General features: G+C 41.0%; 1 protein-coding gene across 2 annotated transcripts in view; it reads left to right on the top strand.

Annotated features, from left to right (window-relative positions):
* The window catches only part of si:ch73-22o12.1 (nectin-2), a 69,711-nt gene that overhangs the window by 13,563 nt on the left and 33,097 nt on the right, over positions 1-23,051 (top strand). Inside the window, exons 2-7 of one of the 2 annotated variants that reach the window (XM_058747059.1) lie at positions 12,499-12,608; positions 12,767-13,019; positions 13,859-14,155; positions 14,430-14,547; positions 15,392-15,540; positions 21,064-22,753. In XM_058747059.1, the coding sequence (XP_058603042.1) occupies positions 12,499-12,608; positions 12,767-13,019; positions 13,859-14,155; positions 14,430-14,547; positions 15,392-15,540; positions 21,064-21,605 (1,469 nt within the window). In that variant the 3' untranslated portion in view covers positions 21,606-22,753. Of the gene's footprint in view, positions 1-12,498; positions 12,609-12,766; positions 13,020-13,858; positions 14,156-14,429; positions 14,548-15,391; positions 15,541-21,063; positions 22,754-23,051 lie in introns of those variants that run through there. The other variant, XM_058747061.1, reaches the window with a different exon arrangement.

The raw sequence follows: 23,051 nt of genomic DNA on the forward strand, positions 1-23,051 counted from the left end.
GTGAGAGAACGAAAAAGAAAAGAACAGGAAAAAAGCCCCAGGCGGAGTGGCGAGCGAGGGATGTAAAATCAACTAAGTGATTAGCTCGGGAGCATTTTGATTAGGCAGATGCAGCTTAAAAGGGCAAAAATCTCCATTTAGCCTTGTCCTCATCCCTCTGCAAACCCCCTTGAAGTCTAACACTGGAAAGATTTATCTGATATGGATTATTAATAAACTGTAGTGCCGGTGACCACCCTCCAGTGTCTGGTTCGTCCCACCCCCTCTTTCCTGAACATCTATACCCTCCTCTTCCTCTATCCCTCACGTCTTCCTTCCTTCCTTTACCTAAATTTATGCCGTTATACCGCTCCTTCCTGTCTCTCTCTCTGTCAGTCTCTCTGTGTGTGGGGGAGGTCTATGGGTCCCAGGTTGTAGTGTCCTAGTTTTTCTCTCCTGGTCTCCCTCGCTCCCTTCTTAGTGTTTATTTATTTAGATGCAGAGGGAGAGAGGGATGAATAGATGGGTGGATGGATGGATGATGGAGGAGAAGGAGAGGTGTCAGGGAGCGAGAGAGGAAGATTGATATTTTAACATTCAATGGAAGTGTGGCCGACAAACAAGCAGCTCTCACGTGGAGAGGCTTTGCAAACGTGTTTTTAGATCGATTTTTAGCATTTGAAATGGATTTGTTCAAACAACCTTATTGAGCCGCGTGGTTATTCTTTGCTCACCTTGTGTGAGAGATTTTATTTGATGTCGTTGCTGATGAGAGCAGATGAAACAAATCTCTCTTCTTTAGCATTCTGCTTTTCTCTGAGATCCCTTCTTGCCTCCTCGCGTTTGGTCTTTTGCTTTGATGGGAACTCAACCCGCAAAACTGAAAACCTTTGTGCATGGAGGGTCCCTGGCAGTACTTGGAGATTTGCTGTAGTTTCTTGCTAGCAGTCGAAGACTGTAGGTGTTATTTAAAGGCAATGTGAAATTAAAATTAACTTTATTTTTGTCTTAATGCACTTTCCTGGTATTATTGTGAATAATTCATCTGTGCCGGTATGTATCTGGTATGATAAAATCAACCTCTACTTTTTACCTCATTAAATATCCCATTTCACTCAGAAATGCATCACATTATGGAAGTTAAATGGGTTTCGAGAGACAATTCACTGTGAAGTCGCGATGTGATGTAAGAAGCGACAGATCTTTTTTTGCATACTGCGATGTACATCTGAGTGAAACAGATTATCAAAAAAGAAATAAAAGTAGGCCAGGAACTTGTTTCTATAGGTTGTTGATTAGATGGAGGAATTTAAATGGATTTACGGATTGAAAAGTCCAACATGTATCATCAGAGAGAAGTCTGACCTTTTGGTTTAAAATGACAAGATCAAAAAAAATGGATGAACTGTTAATAAGATCAATAACATGCATTTAGAAAACTGATAGGGTGAATTTCTACTTCATGCCAACGTTACAGCATATTTGTAAATGCATACTAAGGGGCTTGCTGTCATTATCAAAGAACATGAATTTTTAAGTGAATTTAAAAAGGGAAATTTTAATGTTAACGCTAATTTGCATTATATCTTTCATAAAGTGGTTAGTTCCCAGAATTTATTGCATTTATGTATGGATGAATACATATGAGTGCATGGAATGGTGGACTGAGAACAGATGGAAAGAAGAGAGACTGTACGAATATAAGCTTACACCTGGTGCACTATAACGCAGTCAGACAGGGTTAAATACTGCACAGAGAATGGTGGTATGTGTGTGCACATGCATTTGGGAAAAAAGATGCTTGGGAAATGTCACCAGAAGATCATGATTTAAAGTTGTTTTTCTGTTTTTGTTTGGTTTCAGGTTAAAGTTAGTTTGTAGTACAACTAATTCGCTTTTATTTAGTTTACATTGGGGAGTAAACTTGCGTGTGTGTAAATCAGTTTAGATCAGAGATGCTCTAAATAATGGCTCTTTGAACTAACAAGTAAATATTTTGGTTTAGTTCTCTGCTGTTGAAAGATCAATCAAGGCGGTCTGAAAGCAAAACAAACAACGTAAGGTTTGTATACTTTAGTGGCCATTATCAGTCAACAAATGCTTTGAAAGCCTGTGAGAGGGAGATGTGTGTGTTTGTGTGTTTTAGTGTGTTTTTCAACACGAGACCTCCAGTCTGATTCATCTCCTCTCAGTTTGATTCATTATTATCTTTCAGCCATTTGATCTCAATGGTGACCTGGAATGAGATAAACCTACTGCTAACGTGTGTGTGTGTGTGTGTGTGTGTGTGTGTGTGTGTGTCTCCATCCCCAGCGGTTACCGGAGACAGAAACTCAGAGGGGTGTTGGGGGGGTTAATTCATCTGTTGCCATGGAAATGGCACCCCCCAACCCATCTGATGACCTCACATCCTATTAGAGGTGTGTGTGTGTGTGTTTAGTTTTTGAAAAGTGGATTTTCCTAATCTTTATGAGTCACTGAAATATGAGCGACTCCGCATGGCAGTAATTTGTGTTTGTGTGCAACCAGTCTGCAGTATTTTATTGTAGTTGCTTCATGTGTAAATGTTAGTTTAATTTTTCTTCAAAATGAATGTAAAAACAACCTTGTCACTTGTGCGAGGAGCCGTTCCTTCGACACGCTCAGCTTCAGATGGATGTGTCCTATTTCTTCTCGCTGATGCGGCTGCCATGCCTTGACGGTGTAGCAGGGTCTGATGAGGACATTTGCACACACACTCACACACTTTCCTTTGGGTTCCTTCATCTTTGAACTCACACAGGCCCTTCTTGTTCTGAGTGTCAGAAAAAAGGAGCGAGAGCGAGAGGAACTTCAGCTGTCTGAGGGAGTGAAAGACTCACTCAAGGGGAATGCAGAGCAGGTTACTCCAGCGACTGAGCTCAACTTCAACTCTCGCTTTATCTCCCCTTCTTTCTCTCCATATTTCATCTACCGCTCACCCCACTGTGACCATCCATACACACACACACACACACACACACACACACACACACACACACACACACACACACACTCACACACTTTCCTTTGGGTTCCTTCATCTTTGAACTCACACAGGCCCTTCTTGTTCTGAGTGTCAGAAAAAGGAGCGAGAGCGAGAGGAACTTCAGCTGTCTGAGGGAGTGAAAGACTCACTCAAGGGGAATGCAGAGCAGGTTACTCCAGCGACTGAGCTCAACTTCAACTCTCGCTTTATCTCCCCCCTTCTTTCTCTCCATATTTCATCTACCGCTCACCCCCACTGTGACCATCCATACACACACACACACACACACACACACACACACACACACACACACACACACACCACCCTGTGTCTGTCTCTCTCCTCCGCAGGGCAGCGTCTGTGAGCTGATGGCCGTGTCTCTGTGCAGATGTGATGGGAAACAGCTGTTGCATTTCTCTGCTTGCTCTTTTTTTTTTTCTCTTCTCCCTCCTCCTGTTCCACCCCTCCTTATTCCTGGAAAAACAGGGTGATGGGTTTACGACCCATTTTTCAGGACTCCCAGTGTCCGGATCTTCTGTGGCTGATCATTCATAGATAAGCGGAGTTCTTTCACTGATCTGCTCTGGAATGTGTCAACCGCTGTGTTTGAGGAGAAGCAGATGATGATAACCTTCTGGTTTCCCATCATCTTGTATTTTCTTTACCTCCTTTAGGGGTCGGAGTCTTTCGGCACCTCCATATTTGAATCCAAAGTTTATCCATTTTGAATAGCGTGATCTAGTTGGTATATGCGGCAATTCTGTGGATCGATTCAGAATCATTAAAGAAAGAATAATGATTCATTGACGAATCATTTTGGTATCCATCTGTTCTTGTCTCTTTACTTCTTTCTCAGGTGCTAATTGATAGCAGTCTCATCTATTTCTCAACTCTTGCTCGTCTCTTCAGAGTGTCATCTTGTTCTTTTCTTATGTCTTATTACTTCTCATACTATTCTCAACTGGTTTCTTCTGTCCAGTGTTAAAGTGATTGCTGTTTCTCGTCTCTTTTCATCTCAAGTTGTGTTCTCTTCTCATCTCGTCTCCTTACTGTTTCTCTTCTCTCCTTTCTCAGGTGTTAAAATGATAACCGTCTCATCTCTGCTCTCCCAGGTGTTAAAGTCTCTTTCTCTCCTCTCACCTGCAGATCCTGTCATTTCCAGCAGGTAATTAGTTAGACACCGCTGCTGGAGTGTGTGAGGGCATTTGTGTGTGCGTTTGTAATTAGCCGCGTCTCTGATGTGCAAGTGTGTACGTGTGATGTGAAGAAAATCCAGGATGATCCGTTCCTAATCAAAAGTGGTGGCAAATCTCTGCCGCCTCAGCCTAATCTCCTTCACATCCTTTAAAAGGAGACGCCGGCAGCCAGCTCATTTAACAGCTTAATACTCTATGTGTGTGTGTGTGTGTTTCCCTTAGCCCCTCTCGTACATGTCATATTTAGCTCTTTGATGATCTGCTTAATGTATATTGTACCTCTGTTAGATTTTCCCAGAAGTCAACAACGCGGATGCATGTATTCATGTAATCAGCCCCCTGTTCTTTCCTTCTATTTTATTCTGGTTTATCCCCCCCCACCATTTCTCTCTCTCTCTCTCTCACCTTCTTTGAAGATCAGTGTAATTATAGAGAGCTAGTTTAATTAATGGGGGGTGTTAGATCTTGTGTGTGTGCTATCAGCAGATGTGTGGCAGGTATTGACTGATCTCTTGATTGATTTCCTCTTTTATTGTTCGACTTTGACATGACACATGCTGATAAAGGCAGAGGATTCACATTTAATTTTCCACAAGACAAGCCTTTCTGTGCAAATATTATCAAGAGCAACATTATCGACATTTTTGAAACAGGGAATCATTTCTGTCGGTCATTGTGGTGGAGTAGATGTTAAACCCGAATCCGACCCTTGTGTGTGTGTGTGTGTGTGTGTGTGTGTGTGTGTCCATCCCTCCGCAGCACTGAGGCTCACAGGAAAGCAGTATAGATTTGTGATTCGGATATTTCCGTCTCTGCTGTAAATCAATGATGATGGTTTATAACCAAATGAGTTTTATAGTTTACCACACATGCCATTGCGCATAAAATTAACTTTTCATTGTATCAAATATTATTTGATAAAATAACGTTTTGACATCTCTGAAAGGAGCTGTTCTGCTTTGCATTTATCGATATTATTAAAAATATAAGGTAAAAATATCTGCGCAGACAAAAAACTGACATCTCAGAGCATAATGTAATCTCTGTGGCTCATGAATGTTAATCCATTAAAAAGACTGGGTGAAGTGCTAAGATTACCTAGCAGCGTCATTGTGAGCTAATTACTAGTTATGAGCTCTAGATTCGCCATATAGTGATGTCATCTAAACCTCGTTTCAATGCTGCTACACCCATGTGGTGAAATGCTTGCTTAATGTGTTCAGTGGAACGTGTCTCAGCCTAGTAAATGTGGTGCTGTCTGTCCACACACACGGCTCACCCTACCTGCCCCCTCATTCTCCTCAGAAGGGCTGTTTTTTGTCTGTGTGCTTTGCTAACAGTGGCCATTTAGCTCCTTTGAGCCGAGTGTTTACTGACTCTGTGTGTTTACAGACGCTGTAATGAATGTAGGTTTTGAAAGCGTGCTGTGAATGCATCTGAGGGGGTCTGCAGACTTTGATCCGTGCTCCATACTCTAAACAGTCCTGGCTGACACTTTATAATACTTGAATTTATTGTGTTTACAAATATAACAGTGTTATGTGTGACGCACTACTTTGTTAAAAAGCGACAAGCAAGTAAAGCATCTATTGCGTGTGAATCTGACAAACGACGTGATATTTTGTGAGTTGTTTGGTTTTGTTTCTATGGCGTTGTGCATTTGATGCGCATGTGTTTTGATTGGCTGTCCACATTCAATATGAACAGATTAATTTCTTGTCACATTGTGCCTGGTAAGGACACGGTGTAATACTGTGCATGTTTAAATAGTTAGTTCAGATTTCTAAATCACAAGTTCTCAATTCGGTTTGGTTTAATTAGACATGATTCGATTCTGATTCATTTGGTGCTGTATTTCAGTAATAATAGACATTTTTCACTCTTCACTAAGTTGGAAAAGTATTATTAGAATGTGTGGAATCATTATAAAATAAACTCATGAACACGTCCGTTAGAAAGTCTGAGTCATTTAGATTAATTTTTTTATGTTTGTCATTTTCGCCTTTATTACGATAAGACAAAACAGAACTGACAGGAAGCGAAGTGGGAGAGAGATAGGGGGCAGGATCAGGAAAGGTCCTAGAGTCGGGATTCGAACTTGGGACGGCCGTAGTGCAACAGCACTGTATTTCAGCGCGCTGACGTCTGTGAGTCTTTTTGAACGATTAATTGAATGTACAGAACAAAGTCATTCTTAAATGGTGCAACACTGGTTTTTCATTCACAAGGACAACTTGATAGAAATACATGCTATTGTTTTTGCAGTCACACTGCCTTCTTATCTCATTCAATTTAGACTTCAATCTACATGAACTACTGAACTGGTATTGTATAATATGAATCTTGAAGGTTATTGTAAGGGCTAACCAAATTATGTGACTTATTTACTTACAGATGTTGCATTCATAAAACCCAACAAAATAAAAACTAAGTACAAGAGAGTAAGACAAAAGAAAAGTCATTCTGCCTCCTGGCAGGTCCTTGATCAGCTCTTCACAGGATTGTTTGGTAAACGCGAGCCTGCTGTGAGCTCGTATTGTACCCGATTGAAGCCTAGTATAATATGATTGGCTGCGGTCTCTTAGCCATGGCTGGAGATTGTGCTATCTCTTTACTTTTACCCAGAAGCGACTACCCGAATGGGTTCCCTCCTTCTGGAAAATACAGGAATCCAATTACACACCACACACAGACGGAAATGAGTGCATTTGTATGTGTGCAGGGGAACAGAAGTATAGAGAAACCAGAAGTGTTCAATTATCCATTTGTTCAAAGGCTAGTCACGTGATCCTATACATATCACTTACGTTTGCATTATATACATGAGCACTCAAAGGAGGAAGTTCATTCGTTTAAGTTATTTATGACTTTTAAATGTTTATGCAAAACATGTACTTTGAATGTGGTTTGGGCTAAGAGCAAATGTGTTTTGTAAGCTCCCTAGATTTTTAATATCAATACTATTGAACAATATAGAAATGGAGTGTTTCAGATGTCATTAAAAAGCTCTTCTGGGACATTTTATCCTCACTAGGAAAGCAAAACCTGTTTTTCCACACACAGTTTTCCAGATTAGTCCTCAGATTACCTCTGAGCTCTGTGTGTGTGTGTGTGTGTGTGTGTGTGTTGAAAGATTCTGTGTGTCAAGTGTGTTTGGTTTTCGTTGTCTCTAATCTTAAGGATTTTTTGTGAGTGCAAACAAACAGCAATCATTCTTCTCCTTATCTCGGCTCATCTGATTGGTCACCAATCAGGCCAGTAACATTCAAGATACGCTGATGATTGACGGCTGTTACAAGCCCAGAATATGTGCAAGGGAAGGCTCGACGTGTCCAGCAAAACGAGGAATGACTGTAGCGATGCACAAACTGTCACACTCCTAATCGACAACGAGACGCCCATGATTTATTTGAGTGAAACACTTCTCTTTCAGTCCTTGCAAAAAGCATCTTGTTATTCTTGTGTCTCTCTCTCTCTTGGTCGTAAGTGGCAGATGAATAATTTAGCCTGTGGGATGGAAGTCCCTTCGCCCTGGTCATGTGTCACTCCTCTCAATCTGTGTGTGTGTTGCACGTGTTTGTACAAAGAGGCAAATAGATGATGATTTGTGCTTCATTTCAAGCCGCACATGGCCCTCATTCTTTCTCTCAGGCCTCATTAGCTCATAATTGTGTGTGTGTGTGTGTGTGTGTGTGGTAAAAGTGAATGGGGTTGCGTGACAACTTCTCTCTTCCTCTGTGTGTGTGTGTGTGTGTGTGTGGTATCATTTGAGCTCCTCGTCAGACATGCTTGATACAAAAATATCTGGTAAAAATGATAACACACCATTGAAATGTTTAAATGCTAATTCTGAAGGGCATCTGCTCCAGAATTCCCATATCAATGGTGGATGTATTTACACTTAAAGTAGTCCTATGGGTTCTATGAACTTTGACATATGCTAAAAATAATTTACCTAGGTGTTAACAATTTACAAGCACAATTTAAAGGGATAATTGACCCAAAAATGAAAATCCTCTCATCATTTACTCATGTTGTTCAAAAAATGCATGACAAAAGATGTTTTTGGTCCATACAATGGAGGCCAATGGTAACCTGTTGGTTACCAACATTCTTCAAAATATCTTCTTTTGTGTCATAGATTTGGAATGACATGAAGGTGAGTAAATAATGACAGAAACCTATTGCACTTAGACTCGAAACAAACAGATTGACTTCTCTACTATTTTTGTTAAACTTTTTAATCTGATGGCTTCTCTGCTCTTGCGGCCTCATGGGATAGCAAAGTGTCCACTGGTTGCACACTTCAGAATCTCAGCAGATGCAGTAGGTCATCTGGGGATTGTTTACCAACTGTTTCATGAATACTGATTATTCGGACATCTGAGATCTCAGTCATTTGACACTGCGATTTGCATACTGCATTTTTTGGGTTTGTTAACTTCCTTAAAACATGATGCATTTACCTAAGAAGGAAGAATGTATGATGTTATGCAATAAATGATGCTGTACTTGAATTTTGTAAGATCTCATCTAATGTTTTAAACAGTTCTGCTTAATATTTTTGCTTAACTTTTTTTCAGCATTTTATTTATAAATAGAAAGTTCAAAAGCAATAGAAAGTTTAACAGCAAATGGAAACTATGTAACAATATTAAAGTCCTTAATGTCACTTTTTATCGATTTAATGCAGTCCTTGCTGAATAAAAGTCTAAATTTCTAAAAATTTTACTGACATTTTTTAAATGGCAAAATATCTTTGTTTAAAAGTTGTTTTTGTTTTTTTTTCTCCAAAATGCAAGAAAATTAGCTTTGCAGTATATGGTAAACCATGATTTGAATTCAACCTGCTTCTTTGTGCCAAGGTTCCTCTCATTCTCAGATTTTCTGTCTCCGTTCTACTGTCTCTATCAATAAAAAGTGGGAAAAAGTCCCCAAAAACAGAAGGTACAGTTTCACACTTGGAGACATCTGCGTATGCACATAAATAAACATGTTTACTGTATGCACAAACACGCGCACGGCCGCGCTCCCCATGGACCCCCTCCAGCTGTTCATCTCCGTCTGTTCCCACCCCTCAGTCTTTATTCCTCTCTCTGCTCACATCAGCTGTGTCATGAATGATTCTCATTCACCCACTGGACATCTCCATTTTCCTGCTTACCACGCATTTACTCCGATTATGTGTGAGTGTGAGTGATAATGAGCTCTGCACATAGAACCTGTATGCTCCGTCATCTGTCCTTGCGATATAAAATGAAGGTCTACTCTCTCTCTCACACACACACACACACACACACTCAATTGGTAGTCACAGTGCGTCGTCTCCCATCTAAACTCTCATTCTGGGCACTCGTCTGTCACCGTCCGCACTGGACTGAACCGTTTTTCTCCCAGAATGGAAGGATGAGGAGCGGAAGCGAGGCCAGATTTAAGACAGCGGTGTGTGTGTGTGTGACATGATGATGGGTGACAGGCCTCCGAATGGTGGTGTGTGATTTACATAAACGCCCTCTGACTATGTGTGTGTGTGTGTGGCATGTCACCTGCAGGCGGCAAGCACGGAGAAACACGCTTGACACACAGCCTCTGTCTCTCATTCTGTTTTACATGCTGCTTTAGACCTTAATCCATGGAGCTGTCGTTTTTTGTTTTATCTTAATGGGAACGAAGTTGACGTATATACAAACAGCCTTTTTATTGGTGGCTGTTCATTCAGCTCAGGGGCTTTCAAAAGAGGAACCCTGAATACAACAGTCCTCTTGAGTGGGATACCTTTCCTAAATTTAGTAAATGGGAAAACTTTTTATTTTTTTATTTTGAATTTTATATTTATTTACTATATTTTACTGTATTTATATTGTTATACTTATTTTTTACGTTTTTATTTCATTGTATTTTTTACATTTCATTTTATTCTTTACATATATATATATATATATATATATATATATTTATTTTGTAGTTTTCTCTGAACTTTTCCTATAAATCCTGTTGACAATGGACCGGAAGATGCAGTATATATACTGTATGATACAAGGGACCGTGCGTCTATCCTTTTACAACCTTTTTTATTTGCGAGAAATAAGCCATCTACGCTGACTGAGGTGGTTTGTATCTCTCTTGTGCTTTCAGTTTATTATTAAATCTCTCTATCTTCTGCCCCATTCCCTCCTTTCCATTTACACACGGCGCTGCTGTATATCGAGGTGAGAACTGTATGTGTTTAGTGTTCTGATGGACTGCTGACTCCTTCTACACATCGGTGTAATGACCTATCCTCACTCTCCATCCAGAGAGACGGAGAGAGGGAGATTTTCAATAACAGGGCTCAGCGGTGCTAAACGCAGGCTCAGAAGTAATCGCCTTGGTGGGCGCATGCACACACACGCATACACCCTCGTCTCAGACTGAGCACCTGCGAGAGACCGAGAGACGCAGTGGGATCCAAAAGACCACTATTGGAAAAAAAATGCTTCCATTTTTCTAATTAAATGTACAGTTTTATTAATCCAAAAGTATTTTTTACAAATGATATTTTCAGCATCACAATTTGGGTGAAAATATAATGTCTTAAGTATTTAGTTTGTACTTCCACACTTATTTTAAAGCTGCGTGAACTCCAAGTTTGTGTCAAATTCTGACGATCATGTTCTCCAGAGCATGGTGAGCTTCAACGAAAGAAGACAAAGAATCACATTATCAACATCAAAAATTGACCTAGAAATTTTGAATCCCATATTTTCAATATGAACTTTTGAACGCCACTGTGTGTTCCTGATAAAACTAATAAGGAAGCAATTCAGAGTTCCCATAAATCTTGTTTACTTTTTCAAGCTTCCTCTTGCTTCCTTTTTCTCTCCCTCTAAACGTCACAGTTTTGATGAGGCGGTGTTTTCTTGTTCGTGAGTTTCAGTCTTTTCAGCTGGTTAGCAGACAAACTGGTCAAACTAGTTTTCTACATACTGTACACTCTCAGAAAAAAAAAAGGTGACATTGGGGTGGTACCCTTTGAAAAAGGTACCACTTTTTATTTTATTTACCCCTAACGGGAGCATATTAGTACTCTGAGCATACATATTAGTATCTAAAGCAGGGGTGTCAAACTCAGTTCCTGGAGGGTGGGCCACAGCCCTGCAGAGTGTAGATTCAACCCTAATTAAACACACCTGATCCAGCTAATCAAGTCCTTCAGGCTCAGTTGAAAACTACATATTTTTTGTGTTGGAGCAGGGTTGGAACTAAACTCCTCCAGGAACTCAGTTTGAAACCCCTGATCTAAAGTGTACATATCAGTACCTAAATGGTTCATATTAGTACGATTTAAAAGGGTACCACCCAAGGAACCACTTTTGATAGGGTTTTATATTCCTGTTTGACTCATGGTCACAATAATGAAATTTTGCATGCTAAAAAGGTTGATTGTTTATTGTCAGTAGTGTATCAATGTATGAAGCACAGCTCACATTGAATTCACGTAATCAACCCGATGTGAACTCTGTGCAAATCTGACGCAAATTCATGATTGCACAGATTAATTTTTTTAAGCTTCATTTATGGGCTTTTTATTCCTTTATTATTTGAAATGACAGGAAAGCATTGGGTAATCAAACTCGGTCGCCATGAACACATGCAGCTGCGTTGTATATGTCTGCGCACTAACCACGAGGCTATCAGCACCGACAATTGCATAGATTCTTCCTGAGATAAACCTATTTCGACGGCAAAAATTCAGTAAAAATGGTAAATGTGGCTGCATTTTTATGCATTAGATTTGCAGCTTTTATAAGGCCATAGTAGAGAGAGTACAGGAAATGATGGGAAGAATGGAATCAGAAAATGGTCCACATGAGCACCAAGGCTCTGACATATACAGTGCTCCCATGATACTGTGTGCAGTTTTCACTTCTTTACCACTTTAAACCCCCACTACACACACACATACACACACGTGCACTCATTGAATGTGTTCTGTCAGGGTTGTGGTGGATGATGAACGCTTCGTGGTGAGGGCGAGCTGAATGTTTTTTTTTTTTTTCATAGATACTTTCACACGGCTTACACACACACACATTCAGATTTAGATTCGCACCCTCACAACCCGGCTGAGATCAGAAACATTGGCCTACTTGCTGTTTTGTTGTAACCTCATTTATCATTTCTTATTTCGCCATCCCTGAACTCCTAGACTGCGCTGCTACGTGCTGAATTTTTCTCTGGCGCGTTCAGCGAGGTGGTCGCGGGTCACCTGAATTTATCCAGACAGAAGTGAAGGTTGTTTCCTGTTCTCATGGCCTTTTCTCATTCTCTTTTCAGGAGCGTTGGCTCAGCGTGTGAGGGTGGAGCCAGAAGTCGTGTCATATCCTGGTCAGTCAGTGACACTGCGATGCCAGTTTCCGAGCCCAGGCGAAACCCAGCTCACTCAGGTCTGAAATCATCTGTTTCCTGCCAACCTACGAACAAGAGTTTGTAGAAAGAACTTGTTTGCTGGGGTCGTAGCAAGAACTTTCTGAAAGCATTCGAGGTGCTGGAAGTGTTGGTCATCATCCGAATTGATTGTGGATTTGTTTTCTTTTGCATGCAGGTGTCATGGATCTTTGAACGGACTGACACAGAGCGAACCAACATTGCAGTTTTCCATCCAAGCTTTGGGGTAAATTACCCAACAAAATCCCCTGTAGCAGATCGTGTCAGATTTATATTAGATCCACCCACTTTGGACAACCCATCCATTCAGATCCGCAATGTGAAGATGACCGATGAAGGGCGATACATCTGTGAATATGCCACATACCCTTCTGGCAACGAACAGGGCGTCTCTTCGCTGGTTATGCTGGGTGAGTATGAGTTTGTGTGGGGAGGAGGAAAAGAAACAACTGAAACTAATCAATAAAATCGTTAAAAAAAATGATAAAGTAAATGATCAACATTTAATTTATCAGTTAATTGAATACGTAATAAAATGTATATGTATTTATGTATATAGCATTAGCAAAGTGCTTAGTGTGCAGGATACTATTAATAGGATACTATTAAGTAGTTTGCAAATTGTTTGCTGGAGAACAAGACATGGAATATTTTTTTCTTCAATAAAAATACAGGAGGAAATTTAGCTTTTTAAAAATCTGATTAGTTTAGAAAAGTGTAAAAAATAATTGACAGTTGGGGGACTGAAACGACAAGTGACAGCTTGGATCAATTATCAAAATATTTGTCAGTTGCAGCCTTAGTCTGTTTTAAAGAATATGTATGTACTCAGACTCACGCTCACGTCTGTGTCCGTTTGTGAGGCTTAAAGGGGATTTATAAATGGTATTGTCAGATCAATTGTGCTGCTGTTAATGTGTGTGAAATGTGGCAGTAACCTTGGCCGGGCTCTTGCTCGCTTGCCCCCTCCCTTCTCTCTCTCCCTGCTATTGATCTGCCTGCTTATCATGCTGAGAGGCCGTCGCTTCCCTGTCGTTCCCCATCTCCCCTGCTTTTCTCCTTTCCCTCTCTTTGATGTCTTTCTCAGAGCAAAACGTGAGTACAATGTGAGCGCTGTGTTAGCGTGTGGCAGGACAAGCCAAGCTGTGATCTTCCCGTCTCCACTTCCTCCCCTCCTCTTCTCATCTTCCCTTACCCTCCTTCACATTATAGCATCAAATAAAGGTCACTCTCTCTCTCTTTCCCACAGCTAAACCGAAGAACATAGCTACAACTGTCACAGTTACCGCCGACCAAACCCCAGTCATCGTGGCACGCTGTGAATCATCCAATGGCCGTCCGGCAGCGACCATTTCTTGGTCCACAACGCTTAACGGAAACGTGACGACGCCGATCACGACGGACAATCCAGATAATACGGTCAGCGTCCAGAGTGCCTACATGCTGGCTCCGCAGCCGTCGGATAATGGCAAAGACATCAGCTGCATGGTGTCACACCGTACCATGCCCCAACCCGAGACCTTCCCGATGAAACTTGTTGTTGAATGTAAGATTTGAACCAGACCATTAAAATCACCAGAAACCACTGATCCAAATGCTGTTATGCTTAACATTTCCTGTTGCTATAGCTGAGAATTGCTTTAGTGAGTCATGTCTCTTTTGGTCCTGGCCGGTAATGTGTCTACACAGTATGCCAGACATTAGTAACAGCAATCAAGCAAATTACCCTAAGGCTTTACAGTGCTGCTTGGACCAGAAACACAAAATAGGTGGCTAGTTGTTCAATCCACGCATTTACTCTGGCTTTTTCTTTCTGTCAGATCCTCCCAAGGTGCAGATCAAAGGGTATGATGATAACTGGTACAGGGGTCGGACAAGTGCATTTTTGATCTGTCAGGCAGATGGAAACCCCGCCCCCACCACCGTCACCTGGAAAACGTGAGCATTTCTTTTCCCTTTCAGTTATGATTCATCTTACCAATTAGCCAGGTTTACACTGTTGATTTTAAACCAATATCGTTAAAGACTTCATTGGGCAAAATGTCCAGCCTTTGATTGTTTCATGCAGGGTTTTCCAGTCCTACTCTGAAGGCCTCCTTTCCTGCATAATTTAGCTCCAAAACAACTGCCGGCAATTTTCTAGTGTTCCTGACTGGTTCAGGTGTGTTCAACATTGTCCAATCCTGCTTCTGGAGGGCTGCCTTCCAGTCGAATTTAGATCCAATCCTAATTAAACACATCTGAACCAGCTAATCTAAGCTTTCAGGATTGCTAGAAGCTTCCAGGCAAATGTGTTGATGGAGGTTTTGGCAGTGTCTGAAATTTCGCATGCAGTTTGATGGCTGAAGTTGTGAAAGTCAAAGGGATGACTGGGACCAAAGTCTTGGTTACGCTGTATATCAGTGTGCCATGGCATTTACTCAAAAATCTCACTGGGATTATATTGTATAGTCTGACAAACAGCAATTGTAAAATACTGTAAAAATCATACAGTGTGCACTCGGCTTAAGATAATGACAATAAACTGATGCAAATTGCACACAAAAATGGAAAGCACTTTCTCAATCTGGCACCCTCTATTCTGATTGGCTGGCTTTGACACTAATTCTGGGAGTGAGGACCCTCCTCTAAACGGCATATAAAAACATAAAATGTGAGTCAGATGGCTTCTTCTAAGTGGGCGGTTCTTGGCCAGAATAAGCTACAAAGTGGACCAGACTTCATGCTAGTAGTCAATAGGTCAGAAACGCTGTGCTAATGTTGTCTGGTTTTTGTCCCTCAGTTTGTCTGGACTGATGCCTGAAACAGTGCAGGTGCAGGAAACCCGACTTTCTGTGCAGAAAGTGGATGACACCATCAACACCACCTTCATCTGTGAGGTCAAAAACCGTTTGGGATACTCCAGAGATCAGATCACCGTCTTCGTGAGAGGTGAGTCTATCTGTATAGTATTTGACTACTATACAGTATATAGTAGTAGGTTCCTCACACGTTTCCACTGTGTTGAGTGTGAGGTGGCAACAGGGGCAGTAGTTGGAAAAATTAGACCTAATTTCAGACAAGCAAGAGGTTACAGTTAAGGTTACAGACATAAGGCAGTTTGTTGGCACTTTTCTTGTTTGTATGTGTTTTGTTCGTCGCTCTTTTTGTCCTCAAGATCGCCCCGCATGCACTGTCATCCCTCAGCCTTCAGCTGTTCCTGACTCTCTGGTGGTGTATTTTACTTTAGTTTGGGACTTTCTTGATCTGGTAAAACATGTCTGAAAATGGACACATTTCCCATAGAATTCTGAAGGATGTTTTCCAAAGAGATGAGCTTGTGTGTGTTTGTGATTGCAGATGTGACTGTGTTTGGGTGGGGTTGAGTGCAGCTGTATTTGGGTGGTATTGAGCAGTGTTTTGACACGGTTTCCTGTTAAAGTCATAGGTTTTTTGTTTTCACAAAAATGTAGAAAATTTGTTAATATTTTGAAGATAGTGTTTCACTTACAGCGTGCTGTAAAGGCGATTTCACAACACAAGCTATGCACAAGTTTATGTTGTATATAGCTTATTCTCACACATTGGGTCTGTACATTAAGCTACTGCACCCTCTACTATAGTGGTTCACTGTCAATTCTTCACCCAGCATATTGTGTTCCCAATTGTATTCTTTCTACAGTTCTATTAGTTAATATTTTTTCCATCATATTTTCATCCATCCATTTGATCCATCTGATATTTATCGACAAATTCAATACATTTTAGGCATTCTTTTTTGATTGCATTAAGATACTTCCTTTATAATTTTTTTGACTGTATTATCACTGATGTTCAGATGCCCGTCCCAGAGTTTCATAGCTAAAGCGAGCGCCACAGTACGTTTGATGGCCGCCATGGGATGCAAAATTGTCCTCTCCTAGCTTTTTCTGGCCCGTTCTGATGTCTTGTGACAGGCTGATGGAATAAAATATCCACATGGTTGACTGCAGAGGGACTGAGCTGCTTTAGTGCTGAGCAAGACTAATAGCTCTTAGGTAATGTGGAGGAAAGGTGCTTTTCTCTCACAACTTGGGTTTTAAAAGCCTTCTACCTTCCTCCATTTTCCTTCGCTATCCCCTCTCTCTTGCATATACGTGTCCTTGCAGATCAGTGTGGCTTGAAGGCAGATCTTTGCTCATTTGGAAAAAATACATTCCCCTACCAAACACTAAACTGACAACATCTTGCCTTCCCTCCTCTTTTTTGGTTCCTCCCATATTCTCATGGGAGAGAAAACAAGAGAAAAGACCAGCAGGAAGAGACTGAACCAAGAGAGGAGGGTGGAGCGGATGAATGCTGGTGGCATTTCTACCCCCTTGGGAACCTACAGCTCTCCCATCACACGTGCATCCTTTCACTCTCTTCCGCTCATTACTTTCATCCTCTTTGCTTCAAACTCTTTTGTTTTGTTCGCCTGAACCACTTCTGTGCCTTCCAAACCTGCTACCCACCCTCCTTCTCCAACCATCTCCTCACAAAAGAGGCTCTCGGCGAGGATAAGTCAGTCACTGCTGTTTCAGCTCCCGGCCTCTTATCCTCCTGTCAAAGGAAGAGCAGAAGGCAAATGCTAATCAAGCCCGTAATGCAAAGCCAGCCTTTGCCGTGCATGTGCGGACAAAATTTGTTGTGTTCAGTTGGTGTTTGTGGCGTGTAGTGTAGGAGTCAGGTGCAAGAGGAGATATGTTCCGTGGAGCGCCGCGGGAAGTGTTGCTTAGCCGTGAAGTGGTTCTGCTTAAGTGCAGCCGTTTTGACAGCCATGAAATGGCCACTACCTTCTCAGTCGCGTGGCTGTCTTTGCCCCAGGCAGCCATCTCCATGGTGACTAAGGTCGGCCCGCACAGATCTTGTCTCGGTGTTCCTCCTGAAAGCATGAGAGCGGTACAGAGATACCTTGGAGCGTGTTTTGTAGCTCCACCAGAGCCAGAGCCGGGAATCCAACTACGAATCCAAATCGTTTCTCAACACTGTGCCTCATGTTGCTCTCGGGCTAACCTAGATTCAACCCCCACTTCTCTCTCTCTCCTCCATCATTCATTTTCAACTCTGGAGATTCTGTCATGTTCTCCATCCAGCTGTCATGGAAAAAGATCTCCTCCTCTGCCTTGTCCTGCTCGCTCCCGTCCAATGGTGTGACAAAAAAATGAAAAGAGAATGTGAGGCATTCGGAGACATTTTCCCCCTCTCGTCTGTCTAAGAAAGCTCAATGAGCTTCATTCATCCACTTAGAGCGCTAATATGTACATTTATTAATATACTGCCAGTACTTAGAGAAAGATAAAGAGACTACATTAGTGGTAATACAATATAATTAGTGGTGTTCACAAGCCAGTATCACTTTTAACTGTTTCTCATGCTTAAAGGGATAGTTCACCCAAAAAATTAAAATTCTGTCATTAATTACTCACCGTCATGTTGTTCCAGACCTGTAAGACCTTCGTTCATCTTTGGAACACAAATTAAGACATTTTTGATGAAATCCAAGAGCTTTCTGACCCTCCATAGACCGCAACGCAAAGAGCAGAGTGTGTTAACTGGCCGCAGATTTAATTTATTTACGTCTAATGCAAAACACTTTTGTAGGGTTGTATTCAATGCTTTTTCGGGCGCCATAGTAATGTGATGGAATTTGTTTGCCTACGTTGCCGTCGTGTTCTACTCACCATTTCTGGATAAGGGTAAGGAACAGAGACTGGTGGCAGCGAGTTGTTTTCCCCTAATGCGGCGCTTTCTTCTCCGCCATCGTTTCTAATCTGCGTATTATTACAGGTGCATGTCACGTCATGTAGCCTATGTCACGAGCACATGCACACTTTGGTCAGAGCAGCAATACTGTGATTAAGGTTTTTACATGCCTGTATATTTTGATTTAAAATCGGTGTAGCCACCTATGTTAATACGATAATGCTTGCTGCGATTATTAGCTTAATCGCTTTATTTAGATCTAAGTATTGTTTACGTGAGGTAAAGTTTAATCACAATATTGCCAAAATCTCATTATAATCGCACTAAGAGGGTGCATGTAAACACAGTCATTGTTAAAATAGACGTAGAATCTGACATTTTGTGAAATATAAAAAATATATTTCAAAGAATGTTTTTTATTTACAATGAAAGTCAACAGGGTCCAAATCAACAATGAACCCCTCTGACTTTGCATTAACATGAGGATGGGTACACTGATAACAGGATTTTTATTTTTGGATGAATTGATTCCTTTAAGCAACTTTTAACAGAAGTAGTGGTAGATCTTTTCTGCCGTTATCATCTGAGTGAAATGAATCATGGGAAAAAATATAGGACTTGGTGTCAGATCTGAATGTGAGATTGTAGTCGACTGTAAAAAAAAAAGTGGGCGGGGTTTACACAGATTAAATGATTGGAGAAATCCAGCATAAGACACCAGAGAGAAGTCTGTTGTGTCACTGGAAGGTCAAGATATTACATTTTGATGATAAAATTACAAGGTCGAACTAATTTTTAAAAATAAAATATACATGGATGAATTCGAAAATTCATTGAATTTGAAAATGTTCCCTTAATGCCGACTTTAAGCTGCCTCTTTCTTATGGGACAGAAAATTTATGTAAAATATTCCTAAATCTTTCTCGGTGGATTACAGTTTAGTCAAACAGCAGATAATATTTATTACGTATTTTTTATTTTAAATATTGCTTATGAGAAATTTGCTACTTCTTGATCTTTGTCTTCTTTAGAAACAACTCTGAACACCCTATAAACCACATAGCAACTTGCTGAAAACCGCTCGGAGCACGCTCATGTGCCAACACCCTGGCATTGTGACAGTGGCTTTAGCACGGGCAAGCACTCCTCTGTGGCTGTTTGTGAGTGTGAAATCTTCCGCTAATGAAGCCATGTAGATCCGTGGGTGTGTGTGTGGCCGCTATATGATCAGACTGTCATGTATAATTCAGAGGACTCGGGCAGGCAGTGAGAGATTGACTCGAAGATCAGAACAACACGCTCACTCTGACTGAAACAGTGGGAGGTAGAGGTGTATGTGTGGGAGAGAGAAGTACGCCACAGTGGGTGGCTAACGGGAACACGGCGACTGAGGCAGTCAGACATGATTGTGTTCCTGCCGTTAGGTGTTTCTGTGCAAGATGCACAAGAAAAACCGATGACAATCAATGAAAAATGTAAGAGTTCAAGATGATGTTGTTTATTTTGGGTGTTAACACATGCACTGCTCTCTTTCAGCAGTGCTAGTCACGTCTTCGCATACTTATTTCATCTCGTACACGCATTCGCCGGGCACTGAGGAAGAAGCTGTGCGCTGTGTGTTTGTGGCTTCAAGGCCGATGCGTCTGTCTGCTGTCTCCCCCTGTCAATCCCAGCCTCCTCTCTTACGCCTTCCTTCCTCTCATCCATCCATCTATCTATCCATCCATCAACCAGCCATCCGTCCCTTTGTCCATCATCCTCTCTTTTCTGTTTTATGTGAGGCTGCATGCTGGTGCTGTGTTTCCTCTTTATTGAGCAGTTGTAAGTGTGAATGCTACAAACTGGCCTTATGGAAAGCAGTTCCCCTTGAGGAATTGCACAGAAATGTCACCATCCCACATGCATTCACATGATTAAACACATACACACACATTTGCATTTAAACACAGACTGGGTGTGAGGAACTGGAAATAATTTTCTCCTGTCTCGTAAAGATCCCATGAAATCACATAGAGAATGTTGTCATATTTGCGTGAATGATTTAGTGTTTTTTAATGAGTCTTTTAAGTAAACAAATTGTTCTTGTTTAACTTCCATGCACTCTTTTTTTTGTGTGTGTGGGGGTACTAAACAAATACGCTTTTCACTGAAAGAGTCTCTGTTTTGGGTTTTAACAATACTCTGGGAGTCATTTAACGAGACATTACATGAACAAACTGAATGAACTAAGGCACGCAGTACACAGTGTGATTTACTGACTGACTGAATGAGATGGGCATGGCGTTTGTTCAGTTTGGCATGCAAGTCTTGTTCACAACAAGTAGAGGAAAAGCATTGTAAGAATTATTAATTTGTAAAATATGTAAACACAAATTTTCTAACAAAGGATAATAAGATTTTTTGGTGTCTGTTAACAAATTGGTTCAGTGAATTATTTATTGACCTAAAAGATTCAAGTCACTTAAATAAATAAAATGTCCACCATCATAGGACATATCCAAAGACTTGTATCATTATCATGAACCATTTTTTTGGTACTTGATTGAACAGGAATTTGTTTAGTACAGAAGGAGTAATCAACGTTTTTGTCCGCTAAAATATAGGCTTCAAATATAATACACATTGTAAGCCACAAATCTGAGTTTTCATTGGGTCTTTAAACATTTGACTTCCATTTCCTTTCCATGAATCTTTAATTCTGGCTAATTCTGTTCTTCCGTTTCTCTCTTTTTTTAACTTTTCTGTCTCTAGAACAACCATCTCCCCCCTCAAACACAGGCGTGATCGCAGGCGTGATCTTCGCGTGTATTCTGGCCGTCATACTGTTAGGTGTCCTCATCTACTTCCTGGTATCCCATAATCGCCGCCAACAGCATGGTTACCGTGGCACCGGCAAGCCAGCCGGTGCTCCCTACGACTCCTTTACCCGCCTCTTTGGATCTGCCAAATCAAGCAAAAACGGCACCGGGAACAACGGAAACAACAACACGCCCATTTACAGAGGAGAGGTGGGGCTTAACGAGAAAACGGCCAATCAGGGCATGCACCCGGGGGGCATGGCTCTGCTCGAGACCACACACACTCACACAGCGGAGGATATCCTGCTTAGTAGAGAGATGGACGAGGTAGAAAGGAAGAAATTCGATGAATTGGAAGAAGAGGATGAGCGATATGATCATTTCGGTGGGGGCGGACCCATCCTACAGCTCCGCCCACACGATGATGACCTAGATGATGACATGGAGTCCCAGAGGGACGGCTCCGTGATTTCTCGGACTGCAGTCTATGTGTAAGAGGAGAGAAGAAAGAGGTTCTAGGAGGGTGTTCGTGGACCTCTTCCAGAAGGATTGAATTTCATCCTCTTAATGAATATTCATTTTATTGTAAAAACAAATTATGGCATCAAATACCATGAGAGAAGGATTAATGGATGGATTGAGTTGATGAATGGATGAATTAATACGCTGGATATAGCACAGATTAAAACATTGAAGGATCGGATGAAGTAAATAGAGACTACTAAAAACAAAACTGTCAGGCTTCCATTCCTAATTATTGCTCTGGTTGTCATGGTGACACATTCTGAGTAATATGAAACTGCAGATGTTGACACTGCGCGATATATATATGACATGCACACACATGAAGTTATATATGTAAATCCACTGTGCTGTTCATGGTTTCACACTTAAACCAGTTTCAAACTTGATTCTCTCAGAGTGAGTTGGGTTTGGGTAGAGCACATTCCTTGGCCCTACATCTCTGTGGAAGCCGTCCTTGCGTATTGTGTAGATTTTAAAGAGTCAAATGTGCCCAATGCTTTTGATCTGTTGTACACTCAATCATGTCTAATGTTAATAACTAGCCACGCCTCTGTGGCCTTCCTTCCTGTTAATTCATCCTCACACACTCATCTGTCTCGAGATGACGTGCACAGTTCACTCATTATACAGCAATCTCAATCCCGTGACATGACTCACCAGTGAATCATTCGGTTTTTCGGGGGAAATCAAATCAAATCAAATCAAACGTTAATAAATGGTGTGTTCGTTCTCACCCACAATCCATTTAGTCAGGAAAAGACGAGTTCAAGGCAGCGCTCTTTACCGTTTTCCTTGTACAATTTCCTTATGCATTCACTCGTAAAACAGTGTAGCAGAGCGCTGTAGCAATAAAAACAGCGGGTCAGGGTTACATCCTTTTTCACAGTGAAGTTTAAACCCTGACGGAAAGGAAGAATTCAACTAAATTTATTGTAATATGTTCCAGTTAAACTTAAAGGGATTGTGTGCCACACATGTAACACTTTACAATATTGTTCAGTTTGTTATTGGTTTTAGTTATGACGAACCAACAATACTTTTACAGCATTTATTAATCTAAGTTCATGTTAATTTATAAATATACTGTCGTTTATTATTAATGTTTGTACATAATACACTCACTAATGTTGATTTATAAACTTGGTTAATAATTGGCATTATTAACCAACATTAATAAATGCTGTGGATATATTGTTAAAAGTCAGTAGATGATGATACCTAATGCATTAACTATTGCTAACGAGTTAAATCTTATTGTAAAGTGTTATCAACAAATCTATATTTATAACTATAACCCAAGTCTAGGGTTACCATGGCCACACAGCTAAATATACCTCTCCTCAGACAACACAGTTTGCATCGCATACTGTTATTTCCTTGTTTTATTAGCGTTCCTCTCAGCCGGTGAGATACACT

This window comes from Onychostoma macrolepis, chromosome 16 (genome assembly GCF_012432095.1).
Source record: "Onychostoma macrolepis isolate SWU-2019 chromosome 16, ASM1243209v1, whole genome shotgun sequence".
In the NCBI taxonomy this organism is placed as follows: Eukaryota; Metazoa; Chordata; class Actinopteri; order Cypriniformes; family Cyprinidae; genus Onychostoma; species Onychostoma macrolepis.